Consider the following 21,626-nt stretch of genomic DNA (forward strand, 5'->3'; position numbering starts at 1 on the left):
GTAGTTTTAGTATCCTCCTTTTCTATAACATAATAATATATTTTAGCATACTTATAATAAAGAAATAATTCAGCCTTCTGAATTGAGTCAGACATCGTCATTTCTTCCCACTGGGCTCACCTGCATTTACAACATATTAGTACTACTGATTATTTAAGGATAATGATGCAGTTGCTCTAGCTGAATCTAGAAGAATCTCTAAAATCTGCTGAATCTAGCTAGAATGTATTCTAGCTGAATCTCTAGCTGAAACATTCACCAGAAAATCCCTGACAACCCCTTTTTGCCTGGAGCAGGGAGGCACAGATCCTACCAGAAGCAGGCAAGTTAATTTCCGTGTCACTCTGAGCACAGGTTTTACTTGTGCATCAGTAGTACATTTATAATTAATGTTGTCTTTTCATTTTTCTAAGCCTTCAGAGCCTTGCTAGAATGTCAAAAGCATGTTAGCAAGTGCTCCCGTGGCTTCTCACATCAGTTTTCTGAAACACATCCCTGGCTGGAGGTTACTGTCTAGCACAAAAGCTCTTCAAGTCAGTGAGGAGAGTCCAGTGACATCCAACAGATTTCCAGTCCAGACTTCAACACGTCTTTTTTCTGCCCCATGAAGATGGGCTGAGAAATCTGGGGCTGCTCAGCCTTGGGAAAGCTCCTTGCTCAGACAACCTTCTTCTAGCACCTTCCAGTACCTAAAGGGGCCTCAAGAGAACTGGGGAGGGACTTTGGACAAGGAAACAAAGTGGTAGGACAAGGGAAAATGGCTTCAAATCAAAGTGAGGTGGGTTTAGATCAGATAAATAGGAAGAAATTCTTCACTGTGAGGGAGGTGAGGCCCTGGCACAGGGTGCCCAGAGCAGCTGTGGCTGCCCCATCCCTGGAAGTGCCCGAGGCCAGGCTGCACAGGGTTTGGAGCAATCTTGGATAGTGGAAAGAGTCCCTGCCCACGGCAGGGGATTGGAACAAGATCATTTTTAAAGGCCCTTCCAGCCCAAATCATTCTATGGTTGCTGAGTCAGAAGCTCTGAGCTCTAACATCAAACTCAGCTACAATTCCCACTCCTTGCTCTTGAAGGAGCACTAAAAGGAGCCAGCAAGATGCAGCAGGAGCTGATTTCAAAAGGACCTGTACTTGGGCAAATAAATCTCCTTTGATGCATATGCTTCCCCCTCCATATGACATCTCATTAGAACAGAGACAAATACACTGCTTTAAAGGTGATGCTTTAAAGCACTACAGGCCTTTGCTATTTCCCAAGTACTTCTCCCCAGCCTACCCAGGCCTGAAAAACAAAGCTGACTTTGAATTGAATCCAAAAGATAATCAAGTACAAATGTCAAAGCAATTTTACAAATCAGAGTAACGTGGATGATAGGGCTGGGAAAAGAAAATGTAGATTTGCCTATCTGTTTACAAATTAGAAGCTTATTCTCCAATGCTTTCTGATCAGCTACAGTTCTTGGAGGCCAGAGTATCCCAGTATGAATCCTGTAGCAAAACTAGGTTGTGACTGGGTAGTTTTCCCAACGCAAACACTTGCAATGCACTCTCAGGTACAGATTAACTTTAGTAACACTGCATTCACAAATTGTTCACTCACAATAGCCTTCCAAATATGTAACACATTACCACAGTCCTAAACAAAAGAAATAATGCATTTATGTGCATTTATGCAAATTTAGGCATGTCTGTAATGAAGATACAGTAGAAATTCAAGGCATTAATTTTGGCAGTCAATTTTTTTTCTTTACCCTTTTTGTTTTGCTGGCAAACACAGTAAACAAAAAGCTGAGAACTTTAACTGGATAGGTACACTAATTTAGGAGGCTAAATTCTTGTTCTGATGACACCAAACCTCTGCAGGAGGTGGGACAGGTGAATATACTGACTGCACTCATATCCTGTTTCCTCTTGTTCATTCAAGGCTGCAGAAGCATCACTTCTCATTGGGCATCTGAACAGGCACCACACCAGCCTGAAATAGTGACATTTACACGTAAAGTCCTCTTCACACTGGACTCTGCTCACACTTTCAGCTGCAGCTTCCCTAACACTAACATGAAGAGGGCTTAGGGTTTTCAGAAGTGCTCAGGAGTACCCCTCGTGGACTTGCTCTTCATTTTCAAAGCTTTAGTATTTATTGCACTGTCATAGGAAAATGCCATGATAAACAAGATGTTGATTCATTATCTGAGTGTAAAGATATAAAGGGTTAAGATTTAATCAAAGTAACACCAACATTCACAAAATTCTCTAATTAGCTGAACAGTGATGCTATAGCCGACTCAGGAACTTAGACTTCCCTTTTTTTTTTTTTCCCATCTCATTTAAACTTCTACTATGATCTGTCCTCAAGTCATGCTTTCAGAACTATTTCCATTACTCTTCCACAGGAGTTCTCATAAAACACCAGAATACACAGCCAAACACAGACAGCTTGGCACAGATTTATGCTGGAAGCAACCTTAGGACGCACCACCTTAAGGGACATGGTTAGATGGATCAGCCCTGACACAGATGGCTGGACATATTTGTCACCTCATATGACAGCATAGCTTATTCCATAATTGTATTTATCTATTTCTGCTTGTTACTGTAAAGAAAATCAGGTCACAACCATGACTCTGTGGAGTTCTCCTGTCCCTGGAAAGAATTCTGCACCAGACAGTCGTTTTGTGTTGTCTTCATTTTAAATGCTGTACAAGAAAGCAGCCAGCTAAACAGTCTTCTAAAAAGGGTCTTCTCAAAACACATTTGCTGTTCATTAAAAAAAAAAAAAATCAAACTAGATAACGAAGAACCTGTCCCAAAACCCAGTATGTCAATAAACAAAGAAAAAAGCATTCTGTTGAAAACAAGGAAGTAGTATAACTTCCTTGTAGTAGTAGTATAGATAAATAATGGGAACATAAATAAATCAAATGACTGAAATGAAGAGAATCTTTGCAAACTGTAGATTTCATGCCACAATTAACTTAAAATTACTCTCAGCATTTAATTGCTTCTAAGGTCCAAATAAGGTCCAATAAGCAACATTCCTTCAGATTAGATTTTTCAGTAGTTAATGGAGTTGCAGAAAATGGTTGTAACATTCCTCTCAAAACAGTATCTCATAATTACTTGGGTCAAAATTCAAACTTTTTCGAATGTTCCTTTAACTCCTATAATGCTCATCTAGCTTTATTCTGCCTGTCTGAATAAAATGAAGACTTCCAAAAAAATATCTGCTATCATCACCCAATCCATTTAAGTGCCACGATCCCAAAATGCATATGCTGATCCTCTCACTGAACATGAAGGATATTGTTTTCTTTCATTTCAGTGCAATAAGATACAAATGTAATTGTTTGTTTTCCTCATTCATAAAGACTATTACGAAAGCCCCAATTTCAAAGTCTCTGATTTCTTTCTCACCGGCTGCCAAGTCTCAAGTCTACAATAAAAATTGTGAGATCAAGTCCCAAGGCGAGAGAGTTTCTAGGTTTGCTGATTTTCATTCCCTGAAATCCTGGCAATGTGCCATCTCACAGCCTTCACAACTGGTAATGGAAACCACAGAATACGCTTCAGAAAACAAAAACCACTGGTTCCAGTCATGCAAAAAAGAAGCCTCCAGGTTTCTCAGAAGTTTCCAAATGGAGCAACACGTGGAAAAATAAGTAAAAACTACATTGTCTGATTATGCAAAATAAAATTAATGTCTCTGATGCATCTATCTATTCGTCAGGTTCTCAGGTATGTTGAGTGAAGCAGCTCACAGCAGAACAGACTGCACACCCATCCATCACACTTAAATGCAATCACTGGCAAGCAGAATTGCTCAGCTACTGCCTAAACTACAGAGATGCATTTAATACTCCCCCATCAGCAATCAACCTTTTCCACATTTGGTCATAATCACAATGAATTGTTCTATTTTAATACTTTGTTTTCTTTTTCTTATCCCACAGCAGTTTAGCATGCTTCTTGAATGAGATATTTATAGAGGAAAAAAAAAATCTCTTCCAATTTTACTCCTGTAACTAGAGATTATTTTTCAGAGAAATACAGCTTGCAGGAGATATTTGCTTACCTGTTGCAGTCCACGTGGAGCAGGAGGTGGGAGGCACTGAGGGACACAGCAATCCTGTGCCACTGCCCATCTGCCAGGCGGTAGGGGAACACCTCTGTCCTCATCTTCCCATTAAACCTGTAGTGGTACCTGATCTCATCCCGCAGGCCACTGCTCTCCAGCTCAAAATAGCTGCAATGAAAACAGGAAGAATCAGCTCCACCTTTGGATGTACTGGCTGAAAGAGACTGTCACTTTCTTCTTCACTGGTAAGTCTTCCATAAACAAACACCACCATCTAAAGAGGTTACTCAGCATGGATTAATTTTTTTTAATTAATTTTTTTTTAAGAAGCAGAGAGACAAGGCTTTACATTTAGAGCAGTACAAAACCAGCAATACTAATTGCATGAAAATAGCTCAAAGTACCACCTGTCAGCCTAGGAAACTGAAGTCCTCTTTTCACCCATAGAAAACTACAGGAATCCAAGCCTTACTCTTTTCACCAAAATATTTTGTATGACTGCAGGCTTTGTAAGAAATTGAAAACTAAAGAATAGTACATATATCACAACCACAAACAAATAAAAAGCTATTAAGGTAAGAAACCACCAGGTAATCATTAAATTTGTATTTACTACTTGCAAATCCAGTTAAAAAACCCACAACTGTTTATTTTTAGGACTCCCCTACATACAATTGTGCTTAACTCATTTTCTGACTTTTATTGTTACTTTACAAGGAAAGGAGTAAACCTCCTGGCTGGATTAGGTGTCTCCACATGTGGCATAAAGCATCCAACAGTCAAAACCTTCACAAAGCTGTCAGACTCACAGGAGAGCTAATGAAGTGGGCTTATTAATTGGTCTCACAGGGGTGTGGGGGGAGCCAGTTCTTTCTCTAGGATGAATTTAGCACACTGACACTATAAATAGTGAAGCCTTCTCTTGGACCTCACCAAGTATTTACATCATATTGAATCTTTTTCCTGCTAAAATGAAGCTCTGTACATAGAAACTGGTGATGCAGACCTCCCTTCACAGTAGAAATAGCTGTACAAGACATAAAGATGTTAGATTGTCCAGATAGTCCTTTGCCCCATCTACCTCAACAGTGTTTTGTTTTTCCCTATTGGCCAACACTAATTTAACATGGCATGTGAGAGATAGGTGCTGGTTTGGGCTAAGGTGGGAAAAATTGCGGTAATGAAATCCACTTCCAAAAAATAAATGCAACACAAACCAGTAAATATTGGAGTGCCAATTTTCACTTTCCAGCAAGCCTTTTACACTGTTTGGCAGTACACAGGCCCCAGTAGCCTGTGTGCACAAGCAATACAGCATTACACAGGGGCTGTGCACTCTTCAAGATCAGAACTTATCAATGAAGCTGAGGGTTTCCAACACAACTGGCAAACAGAGTTCCTTGGGAGAAAAATAGGTGATAAAACACTAGCTGGAAACATGTGCAAGACATCACAACAGGCTGGGAAGGGGAACACAAACACAGTAAGTCTTCACCAAATGTGAAATTCAAGCCCTCCTCCATCCTGCCAATGCCTTGTCATCACATTTTTCATGCAACATAAAAGCATTATTGGGTCACATGAATCAAAGACTCAAGTGACAAAGTAAAACATGTGAGGAGGTAAAGGTAAAACCAAAGCTGAATAAAACCACACCAGAATACATGTAGTACAGAGTGGGGAAAAAGGCTGGTGTTGTGAAGGAACTGGCACAAGGAGAGCAGAGAAGGAGGGATTCTTTAAATAGTAGAGCAGAATGTTGATTAACTACAGCCAACACCCATTAAAATACCTAAATCACATTCACACGAAATCTGGGGAAGAGATTATTTCAACGCTCAGTGACAGTATAGTCAATAACCAGAAGACACTGCTGCTGGTGCTCCCAAACCAGAAAAGCACTAGGACAAGTATTGACAGTGATGCCACACTTAAATATTTTGTAATTTTCATTTGCTCTCACAGCACAAAAGGAAGCGAGACAGAAAACTGAAAAAAAAAAAAAAATAAATAGGGAGAAGTACATAACATTCACACACAAACTATTTGTATGTATATACATTTAGATATATGGTCGATCACAGAGGCTTAAGAGCCGAAAAACAAGACAATCTCCTGTTGCAGGAAGCAAATTGCTTCCTGAGGTCATTCTTCATCATCTCCAATAGCCACAGAGCTGATCACTCAGCACACAATGATTTCTTTGTTAATGCAAAGGCAACAGTGCAGCCCTGGAAAGGTCATTCAGATATTGCACTTAATCACATCTGAGCTCTATTATTTGTACAGCAGGGGGAATTGCAAAGCTTCTCACCTGACAAGCTTTAGTGGCAATAGTTACCTCAGGACTGAGAACTGCTTGTTGCTTAGGCATCGAGCTTGCTGCCAGCCTCCTGACTAATTTATATAGTACAGAACAGATTACTTAAAATTTCAGGTAATAGCTAGTGCTAATTTTTATATATGTGCACCTAATGTGCCACGGGACTATACTAAACACCATGCTTTAGTTCTTCAGTGGCAGGAAAAGGAAGGTGACAGCAGACAAATTCTGCACCTATTCTTCACCACCCTTCAACAAGTGCAAATCACAAACAGTTACACTCAGAGACATCAGTCAACAAAATCCCAACAGCAGAAACTACCTGGGTTACCTCAACACATCTCTCTCATATTTAAAAAAAAAAAAGGCAATGTAAACCAACACTCCTGTGTTGATTTTCTTTTTTTTAAGATGCAGAAATTCACACTGAGTCCTTGATTACACAAACACTTCACAATGTTCTTGGTTCAGAAATTGTCTTTACCAGAATATAAGTCACATGCAAACTGCTTTCTCCTTTCTTGCCTCCTTCCATCAGACTCTAGGGACAAGAAACCTCTTCCAAAGCAATGACACAAAGGCCACTCACTCTTGGAAATAGCTGCACCTGCTCTGTTTCAGAGTTCTAATCTGTAAATTGGGGAATGGAAAACACATGAGGGGAAAAAACGAACTCAGGCAAGTAATCACCAACCAGTGAGAAAATAATTAGTAAAGCCAGAGGAAATAAATTGATTTTTTTTTAATCGCTATCACATCTTCAACTTCAAATGCCATTGTACAATTTTTTATCCACGATAAAACAACAGGTAAAAATGGGGAGGAGAAAAATGAATAGAAGGTGCTCTACAAGAGACAGGAAAACTGACTGATCTCTAACAGGTGTTTTGAAGGTACTTTCCAGTATTTTGACAGGAACTACAAGAAAACAGAGGGCTGGAATGAATCAGCATTCCCGAAAAGCCTGTAACATCTGGGGCCATCTGAATATATGTATCATGATTCAGTGTGAACCTTCAATGCTGCCATGAAATCCACACTAAAAGCCTAAGAAAGATCCCTGAGTATTTGGAAAATCTCTGATTCTGCATCACATCTGCATGCCTGTGCCAGCCTGTCCTGCAGCTAGGGCCCTGCTCCCCCCTCCAGACCTTTCTCAGGGAAGAAAGGTGTCAGACACTAATCTCCTTGTCAACTCCTTAGCACTGAGTGATGGGTTCTCGTTTTATTTGTTATTTCTCAGCAACTATTTATACTTCCATATATTTTAAATAAGGCGTGATCAGAAGTTAACATGTATTTTGACAGATGAATTTCTCAAAACACATGTATTAAGAAAGCTTCATTTTTATGGAACAGCAATACAATTTGACCTTGGCTGAAATCCTCCCACTAGTAGAATTTCCCTGTTTGCTAAGTATGTAAATTACTGCTGCCTTCTTTCGTACAATTATAGAATTCAAATGCTTTTTATAGGTCTATTTGCAGTCTCTCATTCAAACCCCAATATATAAGAGAAAAACATTGCTAAATTCAGACTGATTTTATGCACATCAAAAAATTACAAGGTCATCCCATGTGCTTTCCAGAAGGACAGTATTATTCCACAGCTGATTCAAGATATTTTACAATTCTTTCTGACAGTTTTTGTAACCCCTACATACCTCACACAAAAATATTGTTTGGAGAGGATGAAGCTTGACATACATACTTTTAATGACTTTTTTTCTTCCCCCTTTTAGTCACCACCAGAGTGACTAAACTGTACATTTGACTGCTCATTTCACTTCCAGATCAGGAGAGAAAGGTTCCTGAAAGTATACATTCAGTTAGAAACACCTGCTGCGGATGTAATGACCAAAATATATTGTAATGACCAAAAAAAAAAAAAAAAGCAATGGCCAAAAAATATCAACATTAAATATGTTGAACATGTACAACACCTGAAGCAGAAAAGACAAAGTATTTCTAAAAGGTGAGTTGGCTTAGTTCACCATCTGCATTAAGGAAACATATTCACCTATTCATCATCTCAAACCACAGAAGAGATCTTATTCTGTGGCAAACACCACAACGTTTCATTCAAAGATTTTACTGCTGTTAAATTATGCAAGTGGCCAAAGGAAGGACAGCCACAGATTACAGATCCCAGGACAGGGCCCCAACAAGAACTGTGGAGCTGGTGTCCTCCAGAACATCCTTAGGCTACACAGCACTTTATTTCCTGATCTTCACCAACCCAATGCCTACCACCAAGCACTAAAATATCCCACAATGAAGACAGAAGCACAACTGAGATTAAAACAGATTAAATGCCTCTGTAAGAGCTCTAGGTACTAACGCAGAACTACTTTTTGCATTCAATTCTGGCAACCTTCCTCTTTATCACATTCAAATATAAATAAAGCAGAGTTATCATTCTGACTTTACAACTTCCATCATCCTTGATCAAGTGCCAAATGAAGCCCCACAGCCTCTTTCAAGGAGCAGCACCAGCATTTATAGCAGATGCTCTTGCAGCTACTGAACAGATGTCCCAGGGCAAAGCAGCAGGCACAGATGGCATCCCTGCAAATATGTACAAACTTGGGGTTGCCATCTAGTCAAAACACTGTGCATCCGCTTAACATTGTATGGGAGAAGGTCACAAAACCACAGGAGTTCAAGGATGGAAGCCCCATCCACCTTGCCACAGCAACACTGTGCTGTGGGGCCTCCCAAATGCTGGGGGGGAAAAAAATCACTGCCAGAAAAACCAGACTGTTACTGCACAGAAACTTCTGGAAAATATCTGTGAGTCTGGCCAAGGCATAGTTTTTAATTTTTTTCAATAACAAAGCAAATTCAGGAAAAGTCCAGAAATCAGTCATTTTGATGCCATCAGCTATAAATTGTAAATTCAGCAAGCTTCTGAAAAAATCAGAATATTTGGACTTGTTTGTGCACATAGCTTTTTCATTTCACAGTAGCATTGTGCTGTTCCATGATAAACATGGCTCCAGGCAAGACTGTGCCTTAGCATCTTTGTAGAAATAATTCTTGATGTATTTAGAGACAGGCAAAAAAAATCTGCATCCATTATCAGAGAGATCTCAGGATTTTCCATCTACAGGGATTCTGTGCTGAATCACAGGCCATTTCTCCTTTGGCCTTTTGCTGTTCCTTACACCAAGAGAGTCTGTGTGCACAGTGGGACACGCTGTGCTGGGTGTGCCAAGTGGCTCAGCCTGGACAGCGACACCAAAGCGACCAAGCTCTTGTGTTAGCAAAGCAAACCAGGCCAGGAGCAGGGGCTGGGCACTGTGCTGCAGAAAATCTGGCAGGCATCTGCCCAAGGCACTGCCCCGTCAGTGATGAAGCCACGGGGAGAAAAAGCAGTGCCTCTGAAAGAAAAGATGCATCTCTTCCAACAAAAGGCAACGCTCACTTTGCACTTTTCACCGCGGCTCTGTGTGGCTGCAAAACCAGATCAAGTTACACCTGTCAAGGCAAATATTTCAGTTGCTTCCACGGGTGCTGTTCCTGTACCCTAGCTGCTGTAAAGTGACCGGGCAGGATCCCAAGCTCTGAAGCATTCAGCCTTGTGAAGCACTGAGGTTTGAAGAAATGCTCTTAACATGTTCAAGCACACTCCTCCACTGCACGTGCATCTTGAGGAACATGTTTGGTGCAGCGAAAGTCTCGTGTGCTGCAGCTGTCACTGCCACAGTGGCCCTGGATGGCAAGAGAAGCTTCCCTAGCATCCATACTTACAAACCAGTCAAAGCTGCTTTTTACAGCTGGCTTAAATAAAGACAGAGCCAGAGGCTCTGTAGATGGCAAATCGTTGCTCGTGCAACATTAAAGACTCACTGCTGTGGCAGAGATTACACACGGATATCACCAAAGTCAGACTGACATCAGGCAGCACAAAAGATGTCGTGAATAGAAGCATTACCTGTGCCAATGAAATTTGTTGCTAAAAATCAGATTAGCTTTCTACAAAGGGAAACACAAAAGCCAAATCCCATATATTGCATCACCTACTCGATTCCTACTCTATTCCAAAAGTATCCCTTCTATGCAAGCAAATCCAATATAGCCAAAATGTAATACTAAACACTTTCAAACTTCTCAGGTAAAAGCCTGAAAGTGCGACATCACCATGCTACTGGCTACCTAAATAAGGTTCTTCCAAACATTTCTATCCTTTCCTTTCAAGCAAAAGGAACTAAAACCAGTCAATTAAATGACTTTTTTTTTATTATTATTATTTATTCAGAGGACAGCAGTAATCATGTTCTACCAGCTTAGCTTGAAACATATAACAATAAACACTCCCACACTGACACCTTCTATTAGTACAGAATATTTATTAACATTTTGTCTTCTGTTCTACCCATCTTAGACATGGCAGCTGAGCATGCAAGCTGCAAAGCATAAAGCATTTATGATGTGTTTGTGTACCTGCAACTAGGCAGAGGTCATCTTAATACGAATTTACTTTCCTCTTTGATCATATGAAGAAAAAAGTAACCCCAACATCTGCCTGCCAGGCAAAAGACAGCTGGAGTCAGAGTTAGTACAAAGCAGTTACATATTTCCGTGGCGTGTGTTGTAAGGATTGACCTTCACCATTTCTGTTTTCATTTTATTTGTCTAGAAACCTACCTTCACCATGGCTGCAACCAGCCTACTGTCTGAAAAAAAAAGCCTGGTTTGTCTTCTAGTCCTAATGAACCAAGTAGGAAATACCACACTGCACCTAAAAATAGAACAGCGTGTTAGCAGCCAGCAGGACAGAAAAGAGTCTGGCTGGAATAAGCTGAAGTTATGACTCCTTAAATGTATCTCAAAAAAAAACCAAACCAGCAAACCCACACAAAAACAACAAAAGGACATGCTCACACTAAACACTGTCTTAACTTTACTGAAAAGTAACCTGACAAAAGAAAATCTTCACTCCTGTACATACCACCACTCCAATCCCGAGTCACCCTGTGCACTCACACCCTGCAGCTCATCACCCACAGCCCCTGGCCAAGGTTTGTTTCCAGTGAACCATCTGCAAGTCACAAAGTTCTGCTCTCTGAGGACTTCCTGAATGGGGCAGCCACTTTGCAAGGCTAACCTGGGACTCCGGGCACTAATCCAGGGATCTCCGTGGGTGTGCAGAAGCCTAGAGCTGCCAGGGTGAGCAGACAGATCCAGCAGAGCTGTAACAAAAGCACAGCCCCGTCCAGTCCCTCCCTCATCGCTGCAGCAACAGCTCAGCTCAGGGCATTCCCAAATTTACAGTCTCTAAATGCCAGATTTCAATCAAACAAGAGGATTACAGCTTTTTAAACTAACGAGGTCTGCCACCTGAGTAAAACTACTCAGCTGAAAAGTATTTGAAAACAAATTACCCTAATTGCAGTGTCCTTAGAAGAAAGGTTCTTCCCTCTCAAATTCAGCAGCTTTTCAGTGATTTCTTGCATTATGACAAATTCCACATGTTGCAAAATGTGGAATATGCCAAAATTATCTTAGGTCTGGACTGGTCAGTATTCTTGAGACACTTTAAGGTGGCTTATTAAGACTTTTCTAATCAGCAAGAGAGGACACTTAATCAGTGGAACAATTACCATCCCTTAGGGAAGACCAGGCTAGAACTAACAAGCTATTAGGATGTAGTAAATCACTATGTCCTTGTATGCCTATTTATACATTGCCATCTTGGCAAAAAACTCAAGGTCCATGCATCCCTTAGCTGAACTATCTCCATTATAACACAAAAAAATCACACCCAGAGGTCCAAAAGCCACTTGTCCAGGTGAAGACCCTTCCCTCGGGCACGCACAGAAGTTAGCTGAGATTACAAAACTTGCATGGAAACTACTAACCAGTAGTAACTACTAACCAGTACCAGGGCTGTACTTGGAAAGTGACCAGCTCTGGACTTCTGTGTACAAAAAACAGTGTGGGAAGTCCTGTTGGTGTGCTTGGTTTGTGTGAAGCCACCGAGCGCCCAGGCATGTGCAGATCTGAAATAAATAATTGATGCCTCTCTCAATGTATAATTATTGACTTGTTGCACACTGGGTAACAGGCAACAAACACATTTCTCCTGGATTCTCTGTAAAAAAAAAAAAAAGAAATTTTTTTCCTTTGCCCTCTCTCAAAGGGAAAGGAAAAAATTGTCTGCTCCATCCATATGTCCTCAGTCCCAGGCAGCCTCCACCTTCCCTGCCCCACTGCCACCAGCTCTGGCACCTTTCCACAGCCACAACCACCAGGGCAGGCACTGCCAGCCCCTTCCTTTCTGGAGACATTGCCTGGAGCAAAGAGAGCACACAGGCATCATTACAAAACTGCAAATAAAACCCAAAAACCAGACATGTCACCGACAAACACACCAATGAACATTAATAACCTGTTGCAGAATCTAACTGGCTTATTAACCAGGGGAGTTAATTCCAAACGAGCAGCCTAAACTCAGCAGGCAGTTTTCAGAAAGTTGCATTTAGTGCAAGTTTGAGACATTCTGGTTCTTTGCCTTTGATCAGAGGGTCATAAAACAATCAAACAGAATAACTCAGCATGTCGGAGCAGACTCCTGGGGGACCCACACATCCTGCTCCTGGCTGACCATAACGTTTCTGCACTGTCCAAATTCGGGTTTAAAGAGTTTCAAACTGTCAACCATTCCCTTCCAATTGCCAGCCTGGTCCAATGGATATGTTTCAGCAGCTGGTTACGAGCAGCATGTTAATGCTTCGGAGACACAAGGATTGTCAGCCTAGTGTACATAAAACACCTGCTCTCAGCAGGAAGCCACAGGATGGAAGGTAACTCCTCCAGTAGTAACTCCTCTCTTACAATGCTTAAATCAGTGGAAGGTTTATATAACAGTTCTTCTCCACTTTACCCTTTTGTGTACCTTAACCCCAAGAACGGCAGCAGGTGAGCACAATTCTATTTGCATTTGCATCTCTAAACACCTTTTGAGAAGGAAAAAAGCATGTAAATGCCTCACATATTTCACATCAACTCATTCAGAGGGGTAGAAGTAAGGCTCACTCTTCAGCTATTCTCTTTGCAGCTTTCCAGTTTAGCAATTCAACATATAAATATTCATAAAGATGTGCCCTTTACCCTAAAAGAAAAAAGTTAATGGATACATCTGCAGAGTTTTTCCTTCCCTTTTGGAATCCTGGGCATCTTGGAATCCAATTGGCATATACCCATCTTGCAGAGAATAATCTAAAAACATAGCAGGGAGTAAATCTAATTTTTCAGGTTTACTACTAGGGTCAGAAGTCACTTGCAGAGGCTTCTTTTCATCAGCTAGGTTTCAGTGAATAATTTAACTAGCTTATTACTCCTTTGTGGTTTTAATTAAACATATAATGGCCTGGTAGCCTTCCAGCTGTTATTTGTGAACATACAGCTTTCTGTCTGCTCCTCAACAGCCTCAGGAGGCATTCATGGTGTCACCTGGGGGAGTATGCAAAAATGGACTGGAGCCTCATGCCTATTTTACCTCCCCACCCACAACTGACCTGCAAGGAATGAAAGTATCACTATGAGCCTGACCCATTTATCAGAATCCTCCTGAATATTCATATCAACACAGCTTGCTGCTACAGAGTGAAGGGGCAGATTTTGGACTCAGTAAATCCATTTCACTATAGCAGTAAAATCAGCTTACAGGTTTCCAGGAATTTGGCATGGCATCAAGTTTCTAAAGTTCAGGTCCTAGACACAGGTTACAAGCATATTGAAAAAAAAAAAAAAAAAAAAAAAAAAAAAAAGGAAAATTTTAGGAAAAAAGTTTTCAATGCTTCCTGTAAGAAATTCTTCAATACAATCATCTACTGACTCAGTCCTTTGTTCTATCATGGTGAGAGCTCTCATTATGAAACACTCTTCAGAAAGAATGACATATGGGTACCTGAACATCTTTGACATATTTCTCCAGATGCTATTCTTGGCCAGTGGTGGAGAAGAACCATCAACATATCTCAAACCCAGAGATTAAAAAGCTGAAAGGCAATGCTGACTCCATCTAATTGATGTTCTTGGGCTCTGGACCATGCAAGGCCAGAGCAGCTAAGGAGCAGGCAGAAACAGCTTCAAGTGAAACTGTATTAAATCACTGTTGAAATGAGGAATTCATTGTGGGTGGCATTTTAAATATCTCAGTGGCCTTTTCTAAGTGTTTTGGTGGTCTAAAGAGTCAAAGGTTGTGAGCAAAATAGCTCACAAAGCTCATCTAGGAAGAACTGGCTAGCATAATTCGCTGATCAAGAACACAGTTTCCAACTTCTGCATCCCTGGGTAACATGTCTGTCCATCCTATATTATTTTTTATTATCTCCAAATTAGGAAAGGAAACATAATCTTCAGATTTACCACTCTATTCCACATAACTATACACACAGACTGAACAAACTATCAGACTCTCCAATTAGAATTTCTCTGCATTAATTAAGATTTCGATTTTCCACGATTAATACATTTGAAGCATGAAAACAAAGTCTTTATAATCATTAAACTGATGCAACAAAATGTTAACAAAGATGCATTATCATTGTCCTGTCCATCAAATGATGATATAACTTAACAGCAAATCTCTAATTGCTATGAAATATCCATTTAGAATAACAAAATAGTATCTCTAAATTGCTGACTTCAAGAAAAATTGCATTAATCTTATTTTACTATCTTCAGTTTAAGAGCTCCATTCTACTGGAAAATAAAAAACCTGCTAAAACTTACTAGAGAAATGAAATTTAAACCAGGCATTCTATGCCTTACTACCTTAGGACAATCATCTCCACTACATCAAAAAGCAGAATATATACACAGACCTTTTCATTGCTTGGAATAACACCTATTTCTCATCTATTAAATCTGTGCACAACAAAAAAAGACATGAAAGATATGAACACTGGTATCCATAGCTAACAGAGCTTCTTCTGTCACTTGTTGCTGACCTCCTGTATGTTCTGAAGGCTTGAACTTTTAATTTAGCCACTTTTGGTACACTGGTAGGATAAAAAAAAAGCAAGCCTTTAACTATAATATCTCCTATTTTGCACAAAGAGAAGGAATTGAGAAGAGTTCTTGGGTTTTCCATAGTCAAAAACTAAGGAACAGTTTTTAAGGTTAAGGAACAATTGTACCCTTATACTTGCTCCCACACATCTTGCTGTGATGAAATAAAGATACTCATTATTGTCCTCTTTGTAGCATCTGTTTTCACAGACATGGGGAAAATTGAAAAAGATTGACCAAAAAAAATTGATGTCATCAAGAACAGAACCATGATAATTATCAGACACTTAGCAGGAGCCACAACTAATGAAAGGCTTGCCCTGTGACATGTCTGCACCCATTTCAGTTCCTATGCAAAGCTATAGAGCGAGTGCAGCCGTTAGAGAAACATCAAAAATTATCAACCTGAAAATTCTGCTATCACACTGATCTAATGTAAGCATGGTCCTCTTCAGTAGTGCCCCAAATCTTTGTTCTCTACTTCTCATCCATGTCAAAAAATACTTTCTCCATTGCCATCCACTTCATTAATTTCTGTCATCACAGATCTGGGGGTCTGAAAGAAGGATCCTTTCAAGGTCTGAGCAGCATCCCGACAAACAAACAGCTTTAAGGGATAGATAGTGAGTCCAAAAAAGAAGGACAGCCACAGTAATCCACCTGAAGTAATAGCAGCCAAGAGTAACACCAGGCATGCCTGCTCTGACTCCTGCCTGGAATTACAGAGACTGAAACTTCCTGTTACTACACAGAGCTGCAAAGGCTCAGTTGAGACTAGCAGGCAATCCTTCAACTCTATGTATTTTTAAGCAGATGTCATCATTTTAAATATTCTAGATAACCTCAGTGCCAGAGAGGACAACAGCAGTGTATTTTGTTCCACCAAGATTACTCCTGCAGAGCACATCTCCCTACAAGCCTCTGCCTGTCAAGATAGAGGACTCAAGGAGCTGCATTCAGTAGATGCCATATCTAAAAATCCATGTGCCTTGCATTGTATAATCACCACTGCCTGTCTAGTTTGACCTTGGATTTTGCTATGTGACAGTATTTTTCTGTTCAGTGGCTGTCCTCAATGTCCTCTTTCTCAAATAAATAATAAACAAACCCTTAACATGGCAAACTGATCCTGTTAACCATGACTTCAAATGGCCTGAAAAAGCTTGGAGAAATGGAAAAGTAATGCAAAATGGATGTAGAGTAAGAGAAGGAGAACAGGAAGAGATATGGGAGGTATCCCTCTCTAATGTAAAGGAATATTTTTCTAGACTGAGACAGTGGCCTGAAAAATGCAAAAAGGAATAAAGTAAAAGACCAATAAGAAAGTAGAGGTGACAGAAAAGTATAGCAAAGTCCTCCCCTTAAATGGGGAGCCCCGTCTGGACATCTCTGCTGTTACACGAGCAAAAGGCATCACTGACAATCTGGTCATGATGAAGTCACTGCCTTCTCCTTCATACACTTTCTCAACAAAAAGGGAAGAAATTGGGCTAACAATTGAGTATCATGTACATGATTAAGACAAATACCAGTAGGACTTTTTTAATAGAAGTGCTGCAGAATAACTGGTGTTAGATTTGAAATGGGAGCAACCAAAGAATGTCCCATTACCTGTATTACAACAGAAAAGACCAGCAGTAGTCTTTTATGTGTCAGACTAGACACAAAGGTCCTTCCAAGACCTAAGAAATTACCAAAAAAGCATTCACAAAGTAACAAATATGAGACTGTTTGATACAACACACAACTTTGAGACATCAAAACATCATTGGAATTGTATTATGAACCATAATACAAGTACACCTTTTTTTGTAACAAACTGATGTCTACCACTAAAACAGATAATCAGAGAGACCTCTTTTTCCTCCTACACTGACAATCAGAAACAAAAAAAAAGTGGGGGGAGCAGGGGGGAAGACACATACATGAAATAGGAATATAATGTATTTATGTTGGGAAGAAAATATACACAGCATTAAATGGAAGCACAAGTAACTTAATTGCTTAATAGCTTAGTTACAGAATCTCACAGAAAATGTATTCTTTTAAAATGTTATAAAACATAGTGTAGCAAGAAAAGTGCAAGTTTAACTTTTATGATAGAGCACACTCCAAAGCACATATAATAAACTAGTCGGGAAAATTGCATTACAAGGTTTGTAACTTCCAAAGTGCATTGCATCTATACTACATTGGCTTTGATCTTTCTGTTTAAGTTATTTTACAGATCAGGATACAGAAATAATGAATTCCTCCCATAACAAAAAAAAAAAAAAAAAAAAAAACCAAAAAAAAAAGAGATCTAGAGAAAAGTAGCAAATTGCAAACTATGAAGAATGGCTCTAACTTGCATGTTAAATTTTACATCTACCATTTCAACACATTGTCCAAACAGTACCCTGAGCACTCAGTATCCTTTATGTTGCTGCTGCAAGAGAGAGAAACAAATTGCTCTTACCTGTGCTCCAACTCCCGGATGGACAATATAACTCCAGAAGTCGATGCCTTTTGCTGCAGAGTGGCCAGAAACGTGAACTCGCTTCTGTTCCGGAAGAGCTGAATTAACTTCTCACTCACGTGGGGTGCTGCGTGGATTTCTCTTTCTGTATCTAAGAATTTTATTTTTAAAAGGAAAAAAAAAAAATGTTAATAACGGTCTAATAAAATTTTTAAGTCAGAAAAATTCAGATTTTTCATTTTCACATCAATATTTCTCATTTTTGAGAGTCATCTGCCATGGCCCACCACTGCATTTTTTCAATGAAAAAACACAAATGCCATCTCTGTCAGCATGCCCACTTGTCACTTTGACAAGTTCACAGCTGGTCAGCTACTGATTTTCTGATGGATTTTTTGAGGGGATGCTGTAAATAAGGTGTGCTGCAGTCAGATAAACAGGCCCCTAAATTCTGAGAGATCTCAGGCACTGCCTCTCCCAGCACAACTCACCAAGCTCCAGTTTCAGTTTTCACCACTGACTCTGTTACCACCTCTCCTCGTCCATCACAGGAAACCTGTCCTGGCACAGTGCAAGGCAGAGATGTATTATAGCTAATAATGCTATACAGCTGTGCTCCAGCCTGAGAAATAAATACAACAGGCTTGCAATCCACGGCTGTTCCAGGGATTTCTCAGTTTAAACAAGCAAAGTATGACAGCTCATACAATATTTATTAAACTACAGCCTGACCAGGCAGATGCAGAAACATCCCAGCCTCGCTAATCCTGATGATGTCCAAGCAGCATCCCACCTTCTCACAGTTGATCTTCTGAGATTCAAATGCATCAGATGAAATTATTCAAATGCATCCCAGCACATTCATTTTTAACTCATCCTTTTATTCACTGTACATCATCATTACAAAAGACAATCAACAACAAAGCAGAGGAATCATGGCATTCCACCTTCCCACCCATTGCCATGTCTCTCATGCTGGGCCTTTGTCACACTTTTGCAAGACCTGAGCCACTTGCAGTTCCTGGATGTTATAACCAATTAGAAACCCAGTGTGCTTGCTTTCCAAAGGTTTTACTGTGAAACCAAAAATGCTGGCATGAATTCTCAGCTGGTAGAAAACCAGAGAAACTCCACTGAATGCTGAGAATCCAGCCCAGCATGCATGATGTAACACACAAAGAAGAGATGAAAATTACAATTCAGAATTTCACTGTAGAAGGCAAAAAAAAAAATTCCCAACACTATAAAAAGGCCCCATTGTGTCATTAAATGAGGCTTTGCAGACAGAGAGGAGAGAGACTGGCTTGAAAAACAACCTAAAACCTGAAACACACAACTACTGAGGGAATGCCATGGACTGAAACCAAACTCCAAGGAAAAAGTATTCAAGCATGTTTGATAATTGGGTGTCTCCATTTGTCCTGTGCAGCTTAAAGCCCTCCAAAGAAGTTTACACACCCAGACTCATAACATGCACTCTGAAAGGCTCACTGGTAAAAAGTAATACAGAGATCCAAAATCACTAGCCATCATTTAAAAATCTTTGCCAGGGGCTCTAATTCCCATAATAAATAAATATAGTAAATTTTAATATAAATATAAATATATAAATTTATAAATATGTACATTTTACAGCAACAAACTATTTGTCTGTTCAGTGCCACTTTTACCAGAGCAGAGGATAAAGCTTCCAAGAGCAGAAATCATCTCCACTACCATCGTGTAGTGGAATAGAAGAAAAAACAATCCAGCACAGAGGACGAGATTTTGTCTTTATCTATTAGCTTTTTTGTATCTGCATCATTATCTTCACCTAGCAGGTGTTATTACTGGCCATAAATATCATGTAGTTTCTTTTTAAAAAGCTGATGCAAGAGATACAAACTCTGTTTCCCAAAGACCCATAAATTCACCAATATCCAGTTTGCTATCTACAGAAACAGAGAACCCACTGGTAGCACGTTCCAAGGCACAAATAAGACTTAGAGGTAAAATGTCCAAGACCTGACAGATTAAGATGATTATCATTTCTTGAAGGTTAAAAACCTTCATCTCTTACTTTTTTTTTTTTTTCCTTAAAGGTGTTACAGTTGCCAGAAATAAAATGTGACTTAACAAAGCTTTCAAAAATTCTTTCACATGAAAGCACAGGCAGTGCTGTCAGTGGAACATATATGCTTAAACTTCAGTCAAGCCTTGCAAAGTACAACAATTTCTCATTATAGGAAGGCCCACATCCCACCACCTATCCATCAAATTTTATACAAAAATATAGGGCTCCTTGCTCAGAATCATCCATGGTTCATCAGTGCACTATTTCAGTTAGAAATATACTTTGAAATATTTTGCTTTTCTCTACCAGCTCTTCATAGATAAGGGTATACTAAAACCACATGAAACATTGATATTCGTTCTCTGTTGATTAAAATCAGTAAGATCCAAAGTTCTGAAATTCCAGAGTGTTGGGTTGAAAGTACTGGGTAACAAATAATATTTACAGACTGCTTTGCAACTCTGTGCTAATGTAACTGGTACAAAGAAGTTATATAACCAGGCTTTTAGAAAATTAACACACTCCTAAGTACACTGCTATGAATTTGGGAAACAAGTCCAGCCATTAGCAGCACCTTGGGACACCCCTACTGCAAGCCAGGTGAAAAATTTGCTCGCTGATGCAAAAACATCTCTAGGCATTTTTGCAACTGGAACTCCAGTGCTGGAGTTTTGAGGGAAGGAGGGGTTTTGAGGCCAACCCTGCATGGCCCAGCTCCTGTCCCCTTGGCACAGCAGCACCTGCCCTCCCACACAGCATCCCCAGCAGCGCTGGGTTTGTGTTTTGCTTGATTTCTGCAGAAAATGCCATACAAATGAGCTGGGAGTACAATCCATTTAGAATAAGAGCCTTCTATTTTCAGGTAGATTTTCACACTTCAGAATAAAAAAAAAAAAAAAAAAGGAAAAATATTGAGAATACATACACCCCCTCACCACAGGTGCCTGAAAGGCAAAATACTTTTTATTCTCTCTATAAAAATGACTGTCTGCTTGTAATGAAATGTCATATTTCCTACATAATACAGAACAATATAGGTTTATACAGCAATCTTTAGTGAAACATCGCTTCATGCTTGAATGATAATGCAATCTCAGCGAAATAAATAAACAAACACAGATACGACTTTCATATGCCCTTCTATGTGACTGTATTTTCTTAATTTGAAATAGTGACTGTCTGAAGGGTTTTTTAAAACACACCAGAGTGTTTCTAAAATTAATCAAGGAAAGAAAGCAAGCACATTCAGTTATTTGCAAGTCCAAGAGACAGAAATCATCTCAGAGCATCAAGTAAAGGCAACTTTCTACCTTCAGCAGAACAAAAGCACAAGACACACCTATGTCAGAGAGAGCACGTGTGCCATTTGATTTCAATTCTTAAGCTGTGGGTCCCAGGAAGAAGTGCCAAACACAACCCAAAGGTCCAGTTTGCCAGGACAGATAACAATAACCATTTAGGTACTACCATCCCCCCTCCCTGGCACCATCCCCGCCACCGCCAGGGATGCCCCTTGCTTTGTCCTGGATGTCCCCTGAGAGCCCACTCAGCCCCAAGACAAAAACAGCTACAAGAGGGGCTGGCACAGGGCTGACACAGCACCCTGCCCAGCTGCAGCAAGCTCCTACACCCTGAGCCACAGAGAGAAATTTTACCCACACTGGAACCACTCACAAGACTGACTATCAGCACCTTCAA

The 21,626-nt window shown here is 40.0% G+C and overlaps 1 protein-coding gene across 8 annotated transcripts in view; it reads right to left on the reverse strand.

Moving 5' to 3' along the window:
• Positions 1-21,626, reverse strand: part of NELL1 (neural EGFL like 1) — a 273,062-nt gene that overhangs the window by 230,751 nt on the left and 20,685 nt on the right. For all 8 annotated transcript variants that reach the window (XM_030273294.4, XM_041716815.2, XM_072929397.1 and 5 more), the window contains exons 3-4: positions 17,876-18,026; positions 4,071-4,241 (exon numbers count right to left, since the gene is read on the reverse strand). In XM_030273294.4, the coding sequence (XP_030129154.4) occupies positions 4,071-4,241; positions 17,876-18,026 (322 nt within the window). The remainder of the gene's footprint in view (positions 1-4,070; positions 4,242-17,875; positions 18,027-21,626) is intronic.

This window comes from Taeniopygia guttata, chromosome 5 (genome assembly GCF_048771995.1).
Source record: "Taeniopygia guttata chromosome 5, bTaeGut7.mat, whole genome shotgun sequence".
NCBI classification, from domain to species: Eukaryota; Metazoa; Chordata; class Aves; order Passeriformes; family Estrildidae; genus Taeniopygia; species Taeniopygia guttata.